This window comes from Ranitomeya variabilis, chromosome 3, assembly GCF_051348905.1.
Source record: "Ranitomeya variabilis isolate aRanVar5 chromosome 3, aRanVar5.hap1, whole genome shotgun sequence".
Taxonomy (NCBI): Eukaryota; Metazoa; Chordata; class Amphibia; order Anura; family Dendrobatidae; genus Ranitomeya; species Ranitomeya variabilis.
Genome location: NC_135234.1, coordinates 569,240,449 through 569,260,990, shown reverse-complemented (window position 1 = coordinate 569,260,990; position 20,542 = coordinate 569,240,449). Strand labels below are relative to the sequence as shown.

The following is a 20,542-nucleotide window of genomic DNA, read 5'->3' as shown; positions in this document are numbered from 1 at the left end:
TTTGAATTCTTTTATACCAAAATCAGGACTGGATGGAAGTAAGACATCTTAGGATATGGTCAGGATACTTTCCAAATGAACAAACAAGACTGTGCTGGGTTAATGGTGGCCAGATCACATCTACCTCAGCCATGTGAATGAGCACACAGAGCTACGAACATGAGTGGTCTTATAATTTCAATGTTTGTCTGACGGTAGGCATATCATTTCTGGAGTACATTTCTGATGCACAGCAGCTGAAAGGTGCACTAAACATTAATGAATTTAGTGCATCCTTCTCCAGTATACCATGGCTCAAGACTGGCATACAAAACACCAGTCCTAATAAACCGGCTCCTGTAGACTAGTGTGAATAATACCTTATCAATAGAGTTGAGCGCTTCGCATTGCACAATCTTACTCCATGGTACATGTCAGTGCTCTCTGTCAATGGACATGACCTGCACAAATCTCCTTACCTTGTAGGATCCCAGGATCAGTATTTTACTAGCCGAATTGGCAAGACGTCGCCTATGTGCCACGCGCCACACACCACACAGATTTCGTCAGGCCACCGAATAAAACAGCCCCCAGAATCTCAGGGAATTTATGCAGTTCCTATCTACAGCTGAGAGCACTGACCCAGACCACGGTTGTAAGAAGTGATTCGCTCATCTCTACTTATCAACATCAGATTTTGAACTAGAGTTTGCAGTGGATTATGTCCCTTTAAATGCCAAGGGTTAAATCTGAAATATTTTGTAGGAATACTGCAACAGATACTAATTTCAGAGTATACGGTACTTCCAAAATTAAGAATATTTTTTCTTGCAGTATGTAAATGATAATTTCCAAACTATCATTTTCTTGCACATTTCTTAGGGTATGTTCACAATGATCATTTTTATATGGATTTTTAATCAAATTTGCTTTAAAATCCATATAAAACACTTTAAATATTTTGAATATTCTTTAACATGGATTAAAAGCATATCCACTTCAAAATTGATGTAAAAACTCACTGTGTACATATCCAAAGTGTGGAATCAGCAAATCAAATGTACAGTACATTGAAGGGAATCTCTCGGCAGGATTTCGCTCCCCCCCCAAACTACTTATCTAGCTTTTTCAAAGACAAATCCAGCAATACCTTTACATGGCCAGTCTGTGCCTCCATTACTGATAGATCATTGTTTAAATTCATAAGCCAATATGCAAGGCTAAAGAGTTATTGTAGATCTGAAACCTCTGTCACTCCAGCTCTATTCTCAGCACCACCTCCTCCTGTTTGACTATTGGCTGGTTTGCTTGAAGTCACACAGCTTAGAGGCTGCCTGTCAGCAGAAGGGGCGGAAATAGAGCTGGAGTGACAGAGACTCCAGATCTATAAATAGTTATTCAGTCTCATTTGTATATCAATTCAAAGGCTGAATTATCAGCAATGGAGGAACAAGCTGGACATGTAAAGGTATTGCTGAATTTGTCTTTGAATGAGCTACTGTACATGTGCAAATAAAGTTTAGAGGTGAAATCCTGCTGACAAATTTCCTTTAACTCTGCAGTCATCTCCTCATATGAACACAAGTCCTATGTATTGTAATTTTATTTTATGTTATTTTGGTAAATTTAATTTATTTGTAGAATTGCGTTAATTCAATTTTTTTTTTATTAGAACGGGAAATCTTGATAACCTCATTGATATTACAACTACTACAACTGCAAAGAAAGGGTAAGAGAGCCAGTTTGGTGGTCAGATAATAGAATTCATGCAATTGATACTCAACTCCGCAAAAAATTGCAGGGAGGAAGGTATTTCTTCTTAATACATTAGTGTAAAAGCCCCCTATTCGTGATAGATAATATGGCTAAATGAAAAAAAACAGAAATAAACACTTGAAGTAGAACACTCTGTTTGTAATGACTCTATATCGTATATGAGTTTCACTTTTTGTATTGAAGAACTGAAATAAATTAACTTTTTGATGATATTATAATTTAGTGAGAAGCACCTGTAGGTGCTCACCTGATGAGGTTGTGTAAGACACAACCACCGTAAAAGCACGAAATGTCAGCTGCTGCAAGCCCACGAGGAATCTAGATGTCAAACCGGGCAGGAAAAACGTGTGGCACCTGCGCCACCAATGAATAGTAGAAGGATCCAGTAGACCGGAGAATGTTCAATATGGTTTGACTTTGATGACTTTGAAATACTTTGACAAATAAACCGCATTGAGCATTCTTCGGTCGCCTGTATCCTTCTACTATTCTTCAGCAGCGCAGTTAACTCACGTTATTCCTGCTCCATTTCATGTGAATTTTAGGTAACAAGTTTCTCCCCTTGCTTGTCCATGGCGGTACTTGCCTGGTCTCTACATTCTTACGTCCAGCAATGACTTTTTTGACAGCTATAGCCAATCACAGGCTGTAGAAGTCACATGTGTCAACATGTCATCGTTGAAGGCTGGATTCAGAGACCTTCAGGGGACCAAGTAAATGTTGCAACAGAGCATCGTGTAATTGATATGGAGAATGTAATGTTTTAAGGTTTTTTTGAGCATCAACTTTATACCGAAAGTTTTGCTGCTGAGGATTTTACCCTCAGATATTGTTTAATTTGGCTATGAAAAATTCTCCCTTAATGTCAGATCTATTTATGATTCTTTTATTCTGTATTTTTATCTTTAAGAAGTCAAGATCTAGATGACCTCGTTTCCATTGGTGGAGATATAAATAAAGGGTAAGAATTGTAATGGAATTGCAATGAAATACTTTATGACATTGTGGTATAGCATCCAACCATTGGTAATTCATTGCTCCATATTCTTGAAGTCTAGTTTTTGACATAATTACTGGTTACACTGTCATGTTTGGTGAGTCTAAGTGATTAATTTTTAGACCCTGGATGACATCGTGCTAATTTAAACCCAATGTATTCACATAGTGATTTGGATTTTTAATTCACCATGAAGTGGTCAATTTAAGTTTAAGCCAATATATGTCATCTAAATTGATAAAAAGGTAAAATAAAAGATAAATGCGTTCCCTATTGCTAGAATATAAAGGGTAACATTTCTCCTTGTGGAGAGTGACAAGCCAGGCCTGGCATGTCCGAGTGAGGAGACTTATACACCATGCATGGTCCTCTGGGAAATTAAATATACAAATTGCCCCTTCAGAGAGGAAGAGGACTTAAAGGGAATCTGTCACCTCAAATTGGCGGGCTATGTAAATGCCCTGTGTCTTGTCCGATGGGCGGTGTTTCCTCTTCTTTCATTCACTCCTTCCTTCCCCGCTGTTCGCAATATTTTCTTGAATTTTAGTAGGTTTCTTCCGTAGTTCACGCGTGTGCAATGCAATCTTGCCTCGCGTACTGTGGGCAAAGCCGAAAAGCATTACTGCGCATGCGCCGGCGCACTATGTCCCAGAACACAGCAAAATACTTTCGGGACATAGTGTGCCAGCGCATGTGCAGTAATGCTTTTCAGCTTTCCCCACAGTTAGGCAAAGCATACTGCGCGTGCACGAGGCAAGATTGCATTGCGCACACGTGAACTACGGAAGAAACCTACTCAAATTCAAGAAAATATTGTGGACAGCGGGGAAGGAAGGGGTGAATGAAAGAAGAGGAAACACTGCCCATCAGACAAGACACAGGGCATTTACATAGCCCGCCAATTTGAGGTGACAGATTCCTTTTAAACCAAATTTGGCAAGTGGCAAGGCTCGATATTGACTTTTATGATTGCTACTTCCAACAGTTGGCACTAGAGTTAAAGTCCTCTTCCTCTCTGAAGAGGCTTTTGCTGGAATTGTTGACATATCACTAAGCAATCACTTTCTCATAGTTAGGGTGCCGCTGCTGAAATTTTGATGGTCTTTCACTGATTTTCCTTGTGATTCCTCCACCAATAGGGGGAGCTAAGAACTACATAATTATTTGCTTATCATTTATGGTATAGGGTACGTTATCCTGTATATATACTTAGAACATGTTTACACTATATACAGTATATATTTGTACTCACAAGACATCATGGTCATCCCCCTATTGGACTTTCTATAGAAATAAATCAGATTGCTTCTTTCTTTAGAAACTTTAAATCAGGAATATGATTTCTTGATATAGGAAACAGCTCAGTTTCTGAAATAAAATAATGGACAATATGGAACACATTCTCTGACAGTGATCCATGGAAGCTTTGTTCTGAACTTTAGTCCTCATCTACTTTGCATTCTGTTAAAAAAATGGAGCATTATATTAATTAATATTTTACTACTATGTATAGTACGGTGGAAATTGTGTCCTTGAAATACATGGGAATAATTAACAAGCATCAGAAAACACAAGGGCTGAGCACTTGTGACTAATTTCAGCTGCACGAAAATGATGCTTGCTAAATTTAGAGTCTGAATGTGGACAATTACTGCCATTCACATTCAGGATGCTTTGTCACGCTCTATACCAATTATTAGGCATGTCAGAGAGGGATATTCATTATTACATGCATTCGGGACTCGGGAGTGGAAACAACACTCAAAATGAAATTGTATGTAAGTCGAATGTTTTTGTTCCACAGCTATATACTATCATAGCAGTATTCAATAGACAGTATTTCAGAGTATTATATTTAAAAACAATTCACAGGTTAGGTGATAGATACTAGATGAATGGTGGCTTGGTGGCTGAGACCCCCGCCAGAATGAGTAACTTGTGTTCCCTGGTCGCGCATGCACACTGACATTCCATGCATAGACTTACACACATGCACAACCGCCGCTTCATTCAAACAGGGGGCACAATGGTACACTGGTGGTCAGTAAAGGTTTCATGGTCTGAAACCCCCATTGATCTTGAATCTGTCACTAATCCTGTGAATATATGACTATTTCTCATAAGTGGACTACTTTTTTAATGAATAAATGTATTTCCTCCAAAAACTCCTTAGTGGAATGCTATAATAGGATCTGTACTAAGTACAGAATTTCTGGTTGTTACATAAATATAAATACTGAACAAATGCATAGAAAGTATTACATTATCAAAAATTTGTCATTTATACAGTTCCAGGATCCTTGAAAAAAAAAAAAAGCCCCAAATTAATCTTAATGGATAATCACATGAAGGGCTTTTGCACATAACAGAGCCTTGTGCATTGAGACTGTACAGCTCTGCACCTACTTGAATGCTTTAGTGGACTGTGTGTATGGAGCTATTCTCTCCTTCAAGCAATGCTTCTTCACTCAGGGCCCAACAGAGAAATCCTCTGCATGCCTCTCTATTAAAACAGAGGCATGCAGCGGGGCAGCAAAAAATGAATGCACCTTTGCGGTGACATTATTAAAGAACTATAATGTAGCATAGCACATGAGCCTTTGAAGGGGTTGTCTCAACATAGGATAGGTGATAAGGTGTTGATCGCTGTAGGCCCCATTGCAGGAAACTCCACGATCCAGAGAACGGAGCGTTGAAGAGCCCTGTTTGAATAAAGTGATGGCTTTGGCTACACATACACACTACCAGTCCATTCAAAAATCTATGTACTCTACTGTTTCCGACAGTTTCATAGATAATAAATAATTAATAGAGTGGTGGCTCACATGTGAGGCCTTGCTGTATTCAAACGGTGTACTTTAGAGCTTTATTGTTGAAATCGGGAAAGCCTCAGTGGTGGACACCCAGTGACCAGCAAGATATGACCAATTCTGTGGATAGTGAATGTTTCCTGACGTCTGCCATAAGTGACAGTAAAGAGACCCAAAAACATTAGAGAAAAAACCAATGCGGCTAAAATTGGCCTGGTTGGCTGACTTTTCTCTCATGCCCAATGTTACTCAATGAATACAGTTATATGAAAAAGTTTGGGCACCCCTATTAATCTTAAGCTTAATGTTTTGTAAAAATTTTTTTTTTTGCAACAGCTATTTCAGTTTCATATATCTAATAACTGTTGGACACAGTAATGTTTCTGCCTTGACATGAGGTTTATTGTACTAACAGAAAATGTGCAATCTGCATTCAAACAAAATGTGACAGGTGCATAAGTGTGGGCACCTGTCATGTCGGACGCTGTTCAGACCAGGTCGTTCGACAGACAGCGGTAATTCCGCTTTTGACCACTATTTGCTCATTGGCGTCGGCTAGATTTTATCTAGCTGTTCCGGGGTTAATTTACCTGATCCTCGGATTGGAAGCTGGGCCATGCCCATTGCCTTTAAATAGTTCTCCTGATCATTGGGCGTCGCCGATTATAGCTTCTGTCTTGTGCGTTGTTATCTCGGTCTGGAGTGGAGAGCTGGTTGTTGGAGATTCGTTGCTGGTGGTGTATTTTCCTTAGTCTTATTTACTCCTTCCTATATTTGTATTTATTTTGCCCTGCACATTTATAGTGTATTCCTGAGTGACTGCGGCGTGGTGTATATTTTCCTTTATCTTTGTCTGTGCTAACTGTGGGTATTGGTGTATTACCTCTTCACTGTGTGGTGGGCGGAGGTTTCAGCCTAGGGTTGAAACAGGAGACAGGGTGAGGTTCGAGGCCTGGACATGCACACCATCAGTGTAAACTCCAGGTAGAGGGTCAGTCAGGATTTCCCTAGTCTGAGGGAAATTGCAGGGGCCCGGGTTATTAGCTCTCGCTCACCTAGTCTCCCCGTGACATTATAATCGGCCCAACAACAAAAAAGGAAAAAAAAAACAAAAACAAAGGGGTTTCTTTTTTTTTCTTTTGTCATGGATCCCATGACTTCCATAACCTGCCAGTTGGAGGCGCTGTCCCTACAGGTCACTGAGTTGAGGGGGGCAGTTCAGCAACAGGGACTAGCAGTATCTAATGTGCAAGCTGGAGCAACAGGAAGAGTTGCTGAGCCTAAATTCCCTTTGCCTGAAAAATTTGCTGGGGAACGCAGTAAATTTGTTTCTTTTCGTGAAGCTTGCAAACTATATTTCCGTATGCGCCCGATCTCCTCGGGTAATGAGGCTCAGCGTGTGGGCCTGGTGTTGTCATTGTTAAGCGGGGATCCCCAAGCATGGGCGTTTTCTTTGCCATCTGATTTTGCTGCATTTGACTCTGTGGAGAGTTTTTTTTCCTCTCTTGGAAAAATCTACGATGAACCTGACAGAATGGCTCTAGCAGAATCTAAGATACGCACTATTCGCCAGGGGGAGCGAGTTGCAGAGGATTACTGTTCTGAATTTCGTCGCTGGGCGATCGATACACAATGGAATGATCCAGCATTGCGGAGTCAGTTTATTCATGGGGTTTCTGGAAGGGTTAAAAAAGCCCTTCTGATGTACGAGACTCCTGCTTCTCTAGATTCCGCTATGAGTCTGGTTGTCCGCATTGATCGCCGTTTGCGTCAGGGGGAGCATGAGACACCGCCTATGGGAGAGGGTTTAGGTTCACGTGAGGTTGCTGCAGGTGAGCCCACGGAGCCTATGCAAATCGCAGGGGTGTCACATGTGAAGCGTCGAGTCCCTGAGCTCAGGAAGCAGGGAGCCTGTTTTTACTGTGGTAAAACTGGTCATTTTATTAACATCTGTCCTCTGCTGTCTATGAAAAACGCAATGGCGGAAAACATCTAAGCTCAGAGGGTGTGGAGGAGACCAATCTAAGCTTATGTATATCCTCAATGGTGGTTTCTCAATGCATGCTCCCTGCTAAGGTTTTTATCGCTGGCAGTGAGCTGCCAATTACTGTTTTTGTGGATAGTGGTTCAGCCACAAATCTCATTGATGAGGAGTTTGCGCGCACAGCAGGTTTTAGGATTGAAAAACTGTCTCATCCTATCCGCGTGGTCACTAGGGTTGAGCGAAACGGGTCGTTCATTTTCAAAAGTCGCCGACTTTTGGCAAAGTCGGGTTTCATGAAACCCGATCCGACCTCTGTGCGAGGTCGGCCATGCGGTACGCGACTTTCGCGCCAAAGTTGCATTTCAATGACGCGAAAAGCGCCATTTCTCAGCCAATGAAGGTGAACGCAGAGTGTGGGCAGCGTGATGATATAGGTCCTGGTCCCCACCATCTTAGAGAAGGGCATTGCAGTGATTGGCTTGCTTTCTGCAGCGTCACAGGGGCTATAAAGGGGCGTTCCCGCCGACCGCCATCTTACTGCTGCTGATCTGAGTGTAGGGAGAGGTTGCTGCCGCTTCTTCAGAAGCAGGGATAGTGATAGGCAGGGTACATAAAGCTGCAAACCGCTTGTGCTGTAGCGATTTCCACTGTCCAACACCACCTTTTGTTTGCAGGGACAGTGGAAGCTACATTTTTTTTTGCTCAGCGCTGTCGCTCATTGGGCTGCCCTAGAAGGCTCCCTGACCCTGATAGCTGCGTTGCTGTGCCTGTGTGTGTACGACGCTGTGCAAACCAACTGCTTTTTTCAAAGCACAAATCCTCTTGTTCCTTCCTTTCTGCACAGCTATCTTTTTTGTTTGTCCACACTTTTTATTTAATTTGTGCATCAGTCCACTCCTTATTGCTGCCTGCCATACCTGGCTGAGATTACTGCAGGGAGATAGTAATTGTAGGACAGTCCCTGTTTTTTTTTTTGTTTTTTTTTTGTAGGAGATTAAGATTGGCATTTCTGCTAGAGTGCCATCCCTGTGTGTGACATCTCTCACTCAGTGGGCCATAGAAAGCCTATTAATTTTTTTGCTTGATTTGGGTTCTAAAATCTACCTGAAAAAAAATCACTACATCAATCAGTGGGAGAAAAATATTGGCCTCAGTCAGGGCTTGTGTGCCACTCCTGACTCCTGTGTGTGCCATCTCTCACTCAGTGGGCCATAGAAAGCCTATTTATTTTTTTGCTTGATTTGGGTTCTAAAATCTACCTGAAAAAAAATCACTACATCAATCAGTGGGAGAAAAATATTGGCCTCAGTCAGGGCTTGTGTGCCACTCCTGACTCCTGTGTGTGCCATCTCTCACTCAGTGGGCCATAGAAAGCCTATTAATTTTTTTGCTTGATTTGGGTTCTAAAATCTACCTGAAAAAAAATCACTACATCAATCAGTGGGAGAAAAATATTGGCCTCAGTCAGGGCTTGTGTGCCACTCCTGACTCCTGTGTGTGCCATCTCTCACTCAGTGGGCCATAGAAAGCCTATTTATTTTTTTGCTTGATTTGGGTTCTAAAATCTACCTGAAAAAAAATCACTACATCAATCAGTGGGAGAAAAATATTGGCCTCAGTCAGGGCTTGTGTGCCACTCCTGACTCCTGTGTGTGCCATCTCTCACTCAGTGGGCCATAGAAAGCCTATTTATTTTTTTGCTTGATTTGGGTTCTAAAATCTACCTGAAAAAAAATCACTACATCAATCAGTGGGAGAAAAATATTGGCCTCAGTCAGGGCTTGTGTGCCACTCCTGACTCCTGTGTGTGCCATCTCTCACTCAGTGGGCCATAGAAAGCCTATTAATTTTTTTGCTTGATTTGGGTTCTAAAATCTACCTGAAAAAAAATCACTACATCAATCAGTGGGAGAAAAATATTGGCCTCAGTCAGGGCTTGTGTGCCACTCCTGACTCCTGTGTGTGCCATCTCTCACTCAGTGGGCCATAGAAAGCCTATTTATTTTTTTGCTTGATTTGGGTTCTAAAATCTACCTGAAAAAAAATCACTACATCAATCAGTGGGAGAAAAATATTGGCCTCAGTCAGGGCTTGTGTGCCACTCCTGACTCCTGTGTGTGCCATCTCTCACTCAGTGGGCCATAGAAAGCCTATTTATTTTTTTGCTTGATTTGGGTTCTAAAATCTACCTGAAAAAAAATCACTACATCAATCAGTGGGAGAAAAATATTGGCCTCAGTCAGGGCTTGTGTGCCACTCCTGACTCCTGTGTGTGCCATCTCTCACTCAGTGGGCCATAGAAAGCCTATTTATTTTTTTGCTTGATTTGGGTTCTAAAATCTACCTGAAAAAAAATCACTACATCAATCAGTGGGAGAAAAATATTGGCCTCAGTCAGGGCTTGTGTGCCACTCCTGACTCCTGTGTGTGCCATCTCTCACTCAGTGGGCCATAGAAAGCCTATTAATTTTTTTGCTTGATTTGGGTTCTAAAATCTACCTGAAAAAAAATCACTACATCAATCAGTGGGAGAAAAATATTGGCCTCAGTCAGGGCTTGTGTGCCACTCCTGACTCCTGTGTGTGCCATCTCTCACTCAGTGGGCCATAGAAAGCCTATTTATTTTTTTGCTTGATTTGGGTTCTAAAATCTACCTGAAAAAAAATCACTACATCAATCAGTGGGAGAAAAATATTGGCCTCAGTCAGGGCTTGTGTGCCACTCCTGACTCCTGTGTGTGCCATCTCTCACTCAGTGGGCCATAGAAAGCCTATTAATTTTTTTGCTTGATTTGGGTTCTAAAATCTACCTGAAAAAAAATCACTACATCAATCAGTGGGAGAAAAATATTGGCCTCAGTCAGGGCTTGTGTGCCACTCCTGACTCCTGTGTGTGCCATCTCTCACTCAGTGGGCCATAGAAAGCCTATTTATTTTTTTGCTTGATTTGGGTTCTAAAATCTACCTGAAAAAAAATCACTACATCAATCAGTGGGAGAAAAATATTGGCCTCAGTCAGGGCTTGTGTGCCACTCCTGACTCCTGTGTGTGCCATCTCTCACTCAGTGGGCCATAGAAAGCCTTTTTTTTTTAATTATTTGGTTTCTAAATTGTCCCTGAAAAAATCATTTTATCTTATTTGGTCTCCCTGAGAAAAAAAAAAATAGGTGGGAGATTAATATTGACATTTGTGCTTGAGTGACAGTCCTGCGTGTGTGGCATCTCTGTGATTTTGTGCCACAGAAAACAGAGTGTGTAACATTGTGCCTGATTTTCCTTGGGGTCTCACCAACCTGTTAAGGGATATTGAAATCATTCTGAAGTTATAGCTCACCGTGTAAGTTGTTTGACAGCAACAAATAAAGTTACTTTGGTTAAGTTTTTAAAACAATGAGGAAGTCTGGTGCAAGAGGTCGTGGCCGTGGGCGTTCATTGTCAGCTGGTAATGATGGTAGTGGTAGTGGAGCATCAGGTGGTCGTGGGAATAAAAATATTCCACCTAAGTCTGGAGCTGTGGAGCCAGTTTCGTCGTCTGGCTACACAAGGCCTCGAACGCTCTCTTTTCTGGGAGTAGGAAAACCGATTTTAAAGCCGGAGCAGCAACAGCAAGTTTTGGCTTACATTGCAGACTCAGCTTCTAGCTCTTTTGCCTCCTCTTCTGAAACTGGTAAATGTAAAAGCAGCGCGTCGCTTGTGGATGTTCATGGTCAGGGACAAGTCGCTTCCTTGTCCTCTTCAGCAAAAACTACAACAAGAGAGAAGGATGCAGCAGGCGACACAATGGGTTACTCCATGGAGCTCTTTACACATACCGTCCCTGGCTTAGAAAGTGAAACACTTAACAGGCCATGCCCATTACAAGTAGATTCTGACATGGAGTGCACTGATGCACAGCCACAGCCAGAGTACTATGCTGCTCCTTTGACTCAGACCACAACATTGCCCTCTCAGGGTACTGATCCACAATCAGACCCTGATGAGACTATGTTGCCCCGCCACGAACGCTATACCACCGACCGACACAGTGACACAGACGAAGTTGCACACGAGCTCGAAGAGGAGGTAATAGATGACCCAGTTGTTGACCCCGATTGGCATCCATTGGGGGAACAGGGTGCAGGCGGCAGTAGTTCAGAAGCGGAGGTGGAGGAGGGGCCGCAGCAGGCATCAACATCGCAACAGGTTCCATCTGCCGGGCCCGTATCTGGCCCAAAACGCGTGTCAAAGCCAAAACCTGTTGGAGGACAGCATGGCCATCCGGTTAAAGCTCAGTCTGCAATCCCTGAAAAGGGATCCGATGCTAGGAAGAGTGCAGTCTGGCATTTTTTTAAACAACATCCAATTGATCAGTGCAAAGTCATCTGTCAAAAATGTTCAACTAGCTTAAGCAGAGGTCAGAATCTGAAAAGTCTCAATACTAGTTGCATGCATAGACACTTAACCACCATGCATTTTCAAGCCTGGACTAACTACCAAATGTCCCTTAAGGTTGTAGCACCCTCGGCCAATGAAGCTAGTCAGCAACGCAACATCCCTTCCGTCACTGTAAGGCCACCATTTTCCGCACCACCGGCAGTATCTGTGCAGGTTTCTTTGCCAGCCAAAAGCAGTCAGGGTCAGGGAATCACCAGTTTTGTAGGAGGAAATATTGCATCTAGGGCACCGGCGGAAACAATACCGTCTCCAACCGTCTCTCAGACTGCCATGTCCACCGGCACACCCGAAAGTTCCACGATCTCCAGCTCTCCAGTCCAGCTCACACTACATGAGACTCTGCATAGACAAAAACACGGAGGAAAAAAGTCCACTTCAACATATTTAGAAAACAATATACAAAAGATTTATTAAGTAATCAATACAAATACAAATATGTAAAATACAAAACATGGGTGTATTGTTAATACCGCCATATAGCAGAAGACACATAGGAGGAAATGTGGCAATGACCAAGTCAGGGGGGGAGTTCACATATACACCTTTTGGGTGGCAGCGTCAGCTCAGAAAGTAAAGAGAATGTACGACCAAATACAATCACTACGTCTAATTCACATGGCACAAGTAGCCCAAAGTGCAAAGGTCATATCTTCATAGGCACATATAATTGCTGCTTACCCATTATGGATCAGGTGTGTTCTCCCCACCTCACTCGGTCCCCCCGGACGCGCGTTTCGCGTGGCTTTTTCAACAGGGTGTATCCATAGTGTGTCTCATTGTGTTTAAATATCATAGACCCGGAAGTAGAATCGGTGACGCCGGCGCATGCGCAGTAGCGTCCAGAGTGCATCGTTCAATAGGGCCATCACAGTGGGGAGTGTATGAGAGGCGGAGCTCCACCTTCCAAGCACAAGAAGTGTAGCACTCCCCACTTGTAAGTGATAGGTCCACAAGAAGATGGCTACAATGGACGACACCGGGCATGCGCACCACCAATTCTCAATAAAAAGCCCTGGCTACAGCCATTTTTTTAGTGATAAAATTAAGATCGCTCAAAGAACAGAACGCCGCAGCGTCCCGAAATATACGTAAACCGGAACGCTAGATAGATTAGAAACGTCCCCAATAGAGTGAAAAAGCGGGACGCTAAAAAGGTGCAGAAAATAATAACGCACCTCATATGTTCAGAGTGTATACAGTTACATAGAAACAATAACAGAAAAAGAAAAAGAAAAAGAGGAAGAAAAAAGGGGCGCTATAATAAAAAGACAAAATACAAAAAGAAACAATAACATACATATAAATATGTGAACAAAACATATATCATGCGTGTGAAGCATATATGTGATTCCGTGTATATGTAATAAAACAGACCCCATAACACACTGGGGAATAAATTGTACTATGTGTTAGTTGTCGCTTACAGTCCCAAAGTACATATTCAATGTCAAAGGGTCCTCTCACGGTGCTAAGATATAGACCAACAAGGTTAAAATTGCTATATGATCCTGCACATTCTTGAAAGACGCAGGGATATCAAGTGAAACTTAGTGAATAACTAATGACCCCCAACCCCTAAACTAGAACAAATCATATAAACATACTAGCAACTCATACAAACATTCACTAAAGAATAATGTTAGCATATAAAAACCACATAAAGTGTAAACTCATGAAAAAACGTAGACCACGTATAAAAAATATATATATATAGACAACATATAGGCAATATGTAAAGGACACTCCTTCTCTTCAGGTTCCGAAACGTTCACCGGGTTTTGCTGCGGCGTCATCACCAGTGCGTAGCCATGGACGACTAATAAAAACTAAAAGGAAAACACACAACAAGACAGTAAATACAAAAAAATATTAAAAGCGAATGGTGAAAGAGTCACCCAAGAGAGGACAGCCAGGTCAAAGGTCATGGAACATTTTCCATATTACATCCCTATTATATCGCTGCATGTCAGAACAAAGCCGGAAAATTATGGAAGTATACTTTTGGAGCCAAGTAATGTAACGAACACAACAGAGAACCTACGGGACTCTCACAGAAAAGGAGCGAAGCTGAGCTGCTCATTAAGTCCCTTAGGGGCAAGGGTGTCAAGGGTGACAATCCACTTGCACTCGCACTGTGCGAGTAACTTGGTCAGATTGCCACCCCTGACACCTCCATGTATTAAATCTATCCCTCTCACTTTTAAGCCCCTAGGGTCTGATCCGTGAAACAGCCGAAAGTGCCTGGGTAATGTTTTTAAGACCGATGGGTCTTCTACTTCTTTGCCTGCCAAAATATCCCTTACATGTTCGCGCGTCCGAACCTTGAGTTCCCTAGATGTGAGACCGACATAGATCAGGGAGCAGGGACAGGTCGCATAATAGACCACAAAAGTAGTGTTGCATGAGATATACTCTCTTATCCTAAATTCCCTGCTCCCATCTGAACTCTTGAAGGTCCCACATCTAAGGATGTTCGGACACGCGACACACGAGCCGCAAGGAAAACATCCCTGTCTGGGGCTCCTCGCACCAAGAAATGTTTTATTTTTTGTTGTTATATAATGGCTCCTTACCAGAGTATCTTTCAGGTTTCTGGCTCTCCTTTGTGTCATCAGAGGAGATTTTGTGAGATATGGGGCCAAGGCACTATCGGTCTGCAACACGGACCAGTGTTTGCTTAACACCTCACGAATACGGTGCCATTGGCAATTCGCAGTAGAAATGAATCTAATTGCCATCTCATCCTTCGCTCCTGATCTGTTCGACCCCCTAAGCAAGTCCTCTCTCCGTGTATGTCTGGCCCTTCCATACCCTGCCCTAATGCTACGATGACTGTATCCTCGTGCCCTAAACCGTTCCGTGAGGATGGCGGACGGTCTCTCAAAGCGGGCATCCGTAGAGCACACCCGCCTATTCCTCAAGAATTGTCCAACTGGGATGGCTTTTATAACCGAGTAGTTGTGTGCCGAGGAGGCATGAAGCAAGGAATTCACAGAGGATTCCTTGCGATACAAGTCTGTTTCAATGGAGCCATCCTCGGCAACACACAACGTAATGTCCAAAAAATTAATTTCCCTAGAATGCCAAGTATATGTGAATTTCAAATTAAAGTTGTTAATATTCAGGGCCTGCATAAATTTGGATAGGCTGGCTTCGCTACCACTCCACACCATCAGAGTGTCATCAATGTAGCGAAACCAGCCCACCACTGGGTCCGCGGCGTGTGCGCCATCGCCCTGGAAAATAAACCTTTCCCAGTAACCCAAGAATAAATTTGCATACGAAGGCGCACACGCCGCGCCCATTGCAGTGCCCTGTAACTGTAAATAAAACTTATCTTTGAAAACAAAATAGTTGTGGGTTAGAATAAACTCAAGCAATTCCAAAATAAATTCCGAAAAATGGCCATCCCAGTTGGTAGTCTCAAGGAAGAAGCGGGCGGCCCTCAGACCATCTGCATGTCTAATCGAGGTGTATAATGACTCCACATCAATGGTGACTAAAATCATGCCCGCCTCCAGAGACAGCCCGTCCACCCTTCTCAACACGTCAGTAGTGTCTCTGACATAGGAGGGCAGCGTCTCCACCAAAGGTTTTAAATAAAAATCAATGAATTTACAAATATTCTCGCATAGCCCTCCTATGCCAGAGACAATAGGACGTCCGGGTGGGTTAACAGCATCTTTGTGCACTTTGGGCAGGGCATAGAAGGTAGCCACCTTAGGAGACCTTGGCATAAGTCCATCAAGGACCCTTTTGGGGACAACACCCGACTCGCTCGCCAACTCCAAGATATATTCCAACTCTCCTGAGAAAACCGAGGTGGGATTTTGGGGTAAACACCGATATGTTTCTTTGTTCTTTAATTGTCGAAATATCTCTTTTTCGTATTTTTCAATTGGCCAGATCACCACATTCCCCCCCTTGTCTGCAGGTTTAATAACTACTGTGTCCAGAGCCTGTAGCTCCCTCAACGCCTTCCTTTGATCTGATGTTAGATTGTCATTGTAAAGTCCCCTTGGAATCTTAACTAGATCCTCGATGACCAATCTGCAAAAAATGTCTATCTGTGGACACAGAGACAAAGGGGGGAAGGTGGATGATCTGGGCAAAACTGAAGAAGGAAATTTACCTACTGAATCTGGCTGTTGTTCCTCAAGTAGATCCTCCAGGGCCGATAGAGCAACGGCTTCCACATCACTAGGAGATTGATTACCAGAGTTTTTTGGGGCGTGTAACTTCTTCAATAGTAATTTACGACAAAATAAATGCGTGTCTTTTACAACTGTAAAAAAATTAAACTGATTAGATGGAACAAAATTAAGACCAAGTTTAAGGACTTCAGACTGAGTTTTGGAGAGGGGATGGGTAGATAGATTAATCACCTCTAAGTTGTTATTTTTCGCCTTCCGCTCATACGTAGGAGGGGAGGTGAATTTTCTCTTTTGGGAGGTATATCTTCCTTTTGCAGTTCTGTTAGGTTGTATTTTTCTCCCTCTATCACCATGTGTGCTTTTAGATTGGTCGGATGTCACACTCAGTTCATCCACTGAAGTAGCGGATGACATTGAGCCCGACCTAACCAGTGATGTTGGACGAGTTCTCATTCTCCCTGTCCTCCACCTGTACACGTGATTATCGCGGTAGTCTGAATTGTCTCTTTGCAGTTTTTTTGTCTTAACCGCACTTATCTCTTGCTCCCATTTGAGGAAATCACTCTCAAGATCACCATTAAGTTTCCCCAATGCTTCTGGTGTCAAATCTTCTTTTATAAATAGTTGAATATCGTCAATTTCCTTCTCCAGTTCCACTAGTTTGGTTTCATCTAGCTTAATAAGCAAACCGATGAAACCTCTGGAACATATATTAGCAATATTCTCCCATTCGGTTTTGAATACCTCGTCTTCAATCGGATAAGAGGGGAAAATTTGGACACGTAAGCCCCTCGGGATCAGGTTGCGAGTCAGGTATTGCCCCAAAGTGGCCCTATTCCACCACAGCTTTGTCCTTTTATGCAGCAATAACCTTAGCCTGGCAATCCTCTCTCTAGAATCACCACCACTCGCAATAGTAGAGCCGACATTATCCTCCTTAAAGGCCTCCTGCAGCCGAGACAACCATGTCTGGTCCCGACTACGAAAATCCATTGACTTCTGACTAACTGCTGTGGGAAACACAGAAAAACAATATTTAATATTACAGTCATGAAGCACCAATATACTCTGTATAACTGAGTGGTAAGTACCAACTCTCTCTAGGCACTCCTCAGGTGCCCTTCTGGGACTACTCCAAATCAATACATAGACAAAAACACGGAGGAAAAAAGTCCACTTCAACATATTTAGAAAACAATATACAAAAGATTTATTAAGTAATCAATACAAATACAAATATTTGATACAAATACAAATACTACACTTCTTGTGCTTGGAAGGTGGAGCTCCGCCTCTCATACACTCCCCACTGTGATGGCCCTATTGAACGATGCACTCTGGACGCTACTGCGCATGCGCCGGCGTCACCGATTCTACTTCCGGGTCTATGATATTTAAACACAATGAGACACACTATGGATACACCCTGTTGAAAAAGCCACGCGAAACGCGCGTCCGGGGGGACCGAGTGAGGTGGGGAGAACACACCTGATCCATAATGGGTAAGCAGCAATTATATGTGCCTATGAAGATATGACCTTTGCACTTTGGGCTACTTGTGCCATGTGAATTAGACGTAGTGATTGTATTTGGTCGTACATTCTCTTTACTTTCTGAGCTGACGCTGCCACCCAAAAGGTGTATATGTGAACTCCCCCCCTGACTTGGTCATTGCCACATTTCCTCCTATGTGTCTTCTGCTATATGGCGGTATTAACAATACACCCATGTTTTGTATTTTACATATTTGTATTTGTATTGATTACTTAATAAATCTTTTGTATATTGTTTTCTAAATATGTTGAAGTGGACTTTTTTCCTCCGTGTTTTTGTCTATGTATTGATTTGGAGTAGTCCCAGAAGGGCACCTGAGGAGTGCCTAGAGAGAGTTGGTACTTACCACTCAGTTATACAGAGTATATTGGTGCTTCATGACTGTAATATTAAATACATGAGACTCTGGTTAGAAAAAGGAAGTACTTATCCTCGCATCCGCGTACACAGGGTTTTAACGCCCACATAGCTAGACTAATCTCGTTAGAGATGATGCCCTACCGGTTAGTTGAAAGCGAAGCTTTCAAAGCCCTGATGGAGTACGCTGAACCACGATACGAGCTACCCAGTCGACACTTTTTTTCCAGAAAAGCCATCCCAGCCCTGCACCAGCATGTTAAACAGCGCATCGTCCATGCACTCAGGCAATCTGTGAGTACAAAGGTGCACCTGACTACAGATGCATGGACCAGTAGGCATGGCCAGGGACGTTATGTGTCCATCACGGCACACTGGGTGAATGTGGTGGATGCAGGGTCCACAGGGGACATCAATTTCGGGACAGTTGTGCCTAGCCCACGGTGTAGGAAACAGCTGGCTGTAGGCGTTCTCACCCCCTCCTCCTCCTCCTCCTCGTCCTCCTGCAGAAGCTACAGCTCTTCCACAGACCGCAGTCGGCCAACCACTCCATCGACAGATGACACTGTTGCACACCAGTTGTCCCATTATGGGCCAGCTACTGGCAAGCGTCAGCAGGCTGTATTGGCTATGAAGTGTTTGGGCGACAACAGACACACCGCGGAAGTTCTGTCCGAGTTCTTGCAACAAGAAACGCAGTCGTGGCTGGGCACAGTAGATCTTGAGGCAGGCAAGGTAGTGAGTGATAACGGAAGGAATTTCATGGCTGCCATCTCCCTTTCCCAACTGAAACACATTCCTTGCCTGGCTCACACCTTAAACCTGGTGGTGCAGTGCTTATTGAAAACTTATCCTGGGTTCTCCGACCTGCTCCTCAAAGTGCATGGACTTTGCTCACATATCCGACGTTCGCCTGTACACTCCAGCCGTATGCAGACCTATCAGCGGTCTTTGAACCTTCCCCAGCATCGCCTAATCATAGACGTTGCAACAAGGTGGAACTCAACACTGCACATGCTTCAGAGACTGTGCCAACAGAGGCGGGCTGTTATGTTTTTGTAGGAGGATACACATACACGGGCAGGCAGTAGGATGGCAGACATGGAGTTGTCAGGTGTGCAGTGGTCGAAGATACAAGACATGTGTCAAGTCCTTCAGTGTTTTGAGGAATGCACACGGCTGGTTAGTGCAGACAACGCCATAATAAGCATGAGCATCCCCCTAATGTGTCTGCTGATGCAAAGTTTGACGCACATAAAGGATCAGGCGTCTGCACCAGAGGAAGAGGAAAGCCTTGATGACAGTCAGCCATTGTCTGGTCAGGGCAGTGTACAGGACGAGGTAGCGGGCGAAGAGGAGGTGGAGGACGAGGAGGATGATGGGGAGGAGTATATTTTTAATGCGGAAGCTTTCCCGGGGGCACTGCAAATTGGTTGCGTGGCAAGGCCGGGTTCTGGTTTTTTGAGGGACACAAGTGACGTAGATTTGCCTGAAACTGCCCCTCAACCAATCACAACCGGAGATTTGACAACTGGAACTTTGGCCCACATGGCGGATTATGCCTTACGTGTCCTAAAAAGGGACACACGCATTACGAAAATGATGAACGATGACGATTACTGGTTGGCCTGCCTCCTTGATCCACGCTATAAAGGCAAATTGCAAAATATTATGCCACATGAGAACTTGGAACTAATATTAGCAACCAAACAATCAACTCTTGTTGACCGTTTGCTTCAGGCATTCCCAGCACACAGCGCACGTGATCGTTCTCACACGAGCTCCAGGGGGCAGCAGACTAGGAGTGTTAGGGGTGCACACATCAGAAGTGGCGTTGGACAGAGGGGTTTTCTGACCAGGTTGTGGAGTGATTTTGCTATGACCGCAGACAGGACAGGTACTGCTGCATCAATTGAAAGTGACAGGAGACAACATTTGTCCAGTATGGTTACTAACTATTTTTCATCCCTTATCGATGTTCTCCCTCAACCGTCATTCCCATTTGATTACTGGGCATCAAAATTAGACACCTGGCCAGAATTGGCAGAATATGCATTGCAGGAGCTTGCTTGCCCGGCAGCAAGTGTCCTATCAGAAAGAGTATTCAGTGCTGCAGGTTCAATATTAACCAAAAAAAGGACTCGTCTGGCTACCCAAAATGTTGATGATCTAACATTCATTAAAATGAACCACAACTGGATTTCGAAATCTTTTGCCCCACCTTGCCCGGCCGACACCTAGCTTTCCTATGAAAAGCTCTTGCCTGTGGACTACTGTGAATTACTTTTCTAATGTCTAATTTGCTGCAGCTGATTGTCCAGCATACGACATGTTTACACCTCCCTAATTGGCCAAACTCCACACACGGGGCCGTGGTATTGCGACTTGGCGCAAGCACCCGTGAGACTGCTGTTTGTCTGAAGAGGTGGGTGTGCTCGCTTTTGGTCGACGGCATTGCTACTGGGTCCCTCATAGTACAATAAAGTGTCTCTGGCGGT

At 43.5% G+C, this 20,542-nt stretch overlaps 1 protein-coding gene across 5 annotated transcripts in view; it reads left to right on the top strand.

Annotated features, from left to right (window-relative positions):
- Positions 1-20,542, top strand: part of SCEL (sciellin) — a 118,216-nt gene that overhangs the window by 73,838 nt on the left and 23,836 nt on the right. For 4 of the 5 annotated variants that reach the window (XM_077297199.1, XM_077297202.1, XM_077297203.1 and 1 more), the window contains 2 exons: positions 1,652-1,708; positions 2,666-2,716. In XM_077297199.1, coding sequence (XP_077153314.1) covers positions 1,652-1,708; positions 2,666-2,716 — 108 coding nt within the window. The remainder of the gene's footprint in view (positions 1-1,651; positions 1,709-2,665; positions 2,717-20,542) is intronic. The other variant, XM_077297200.1, reaches the window with a different exon arrangement.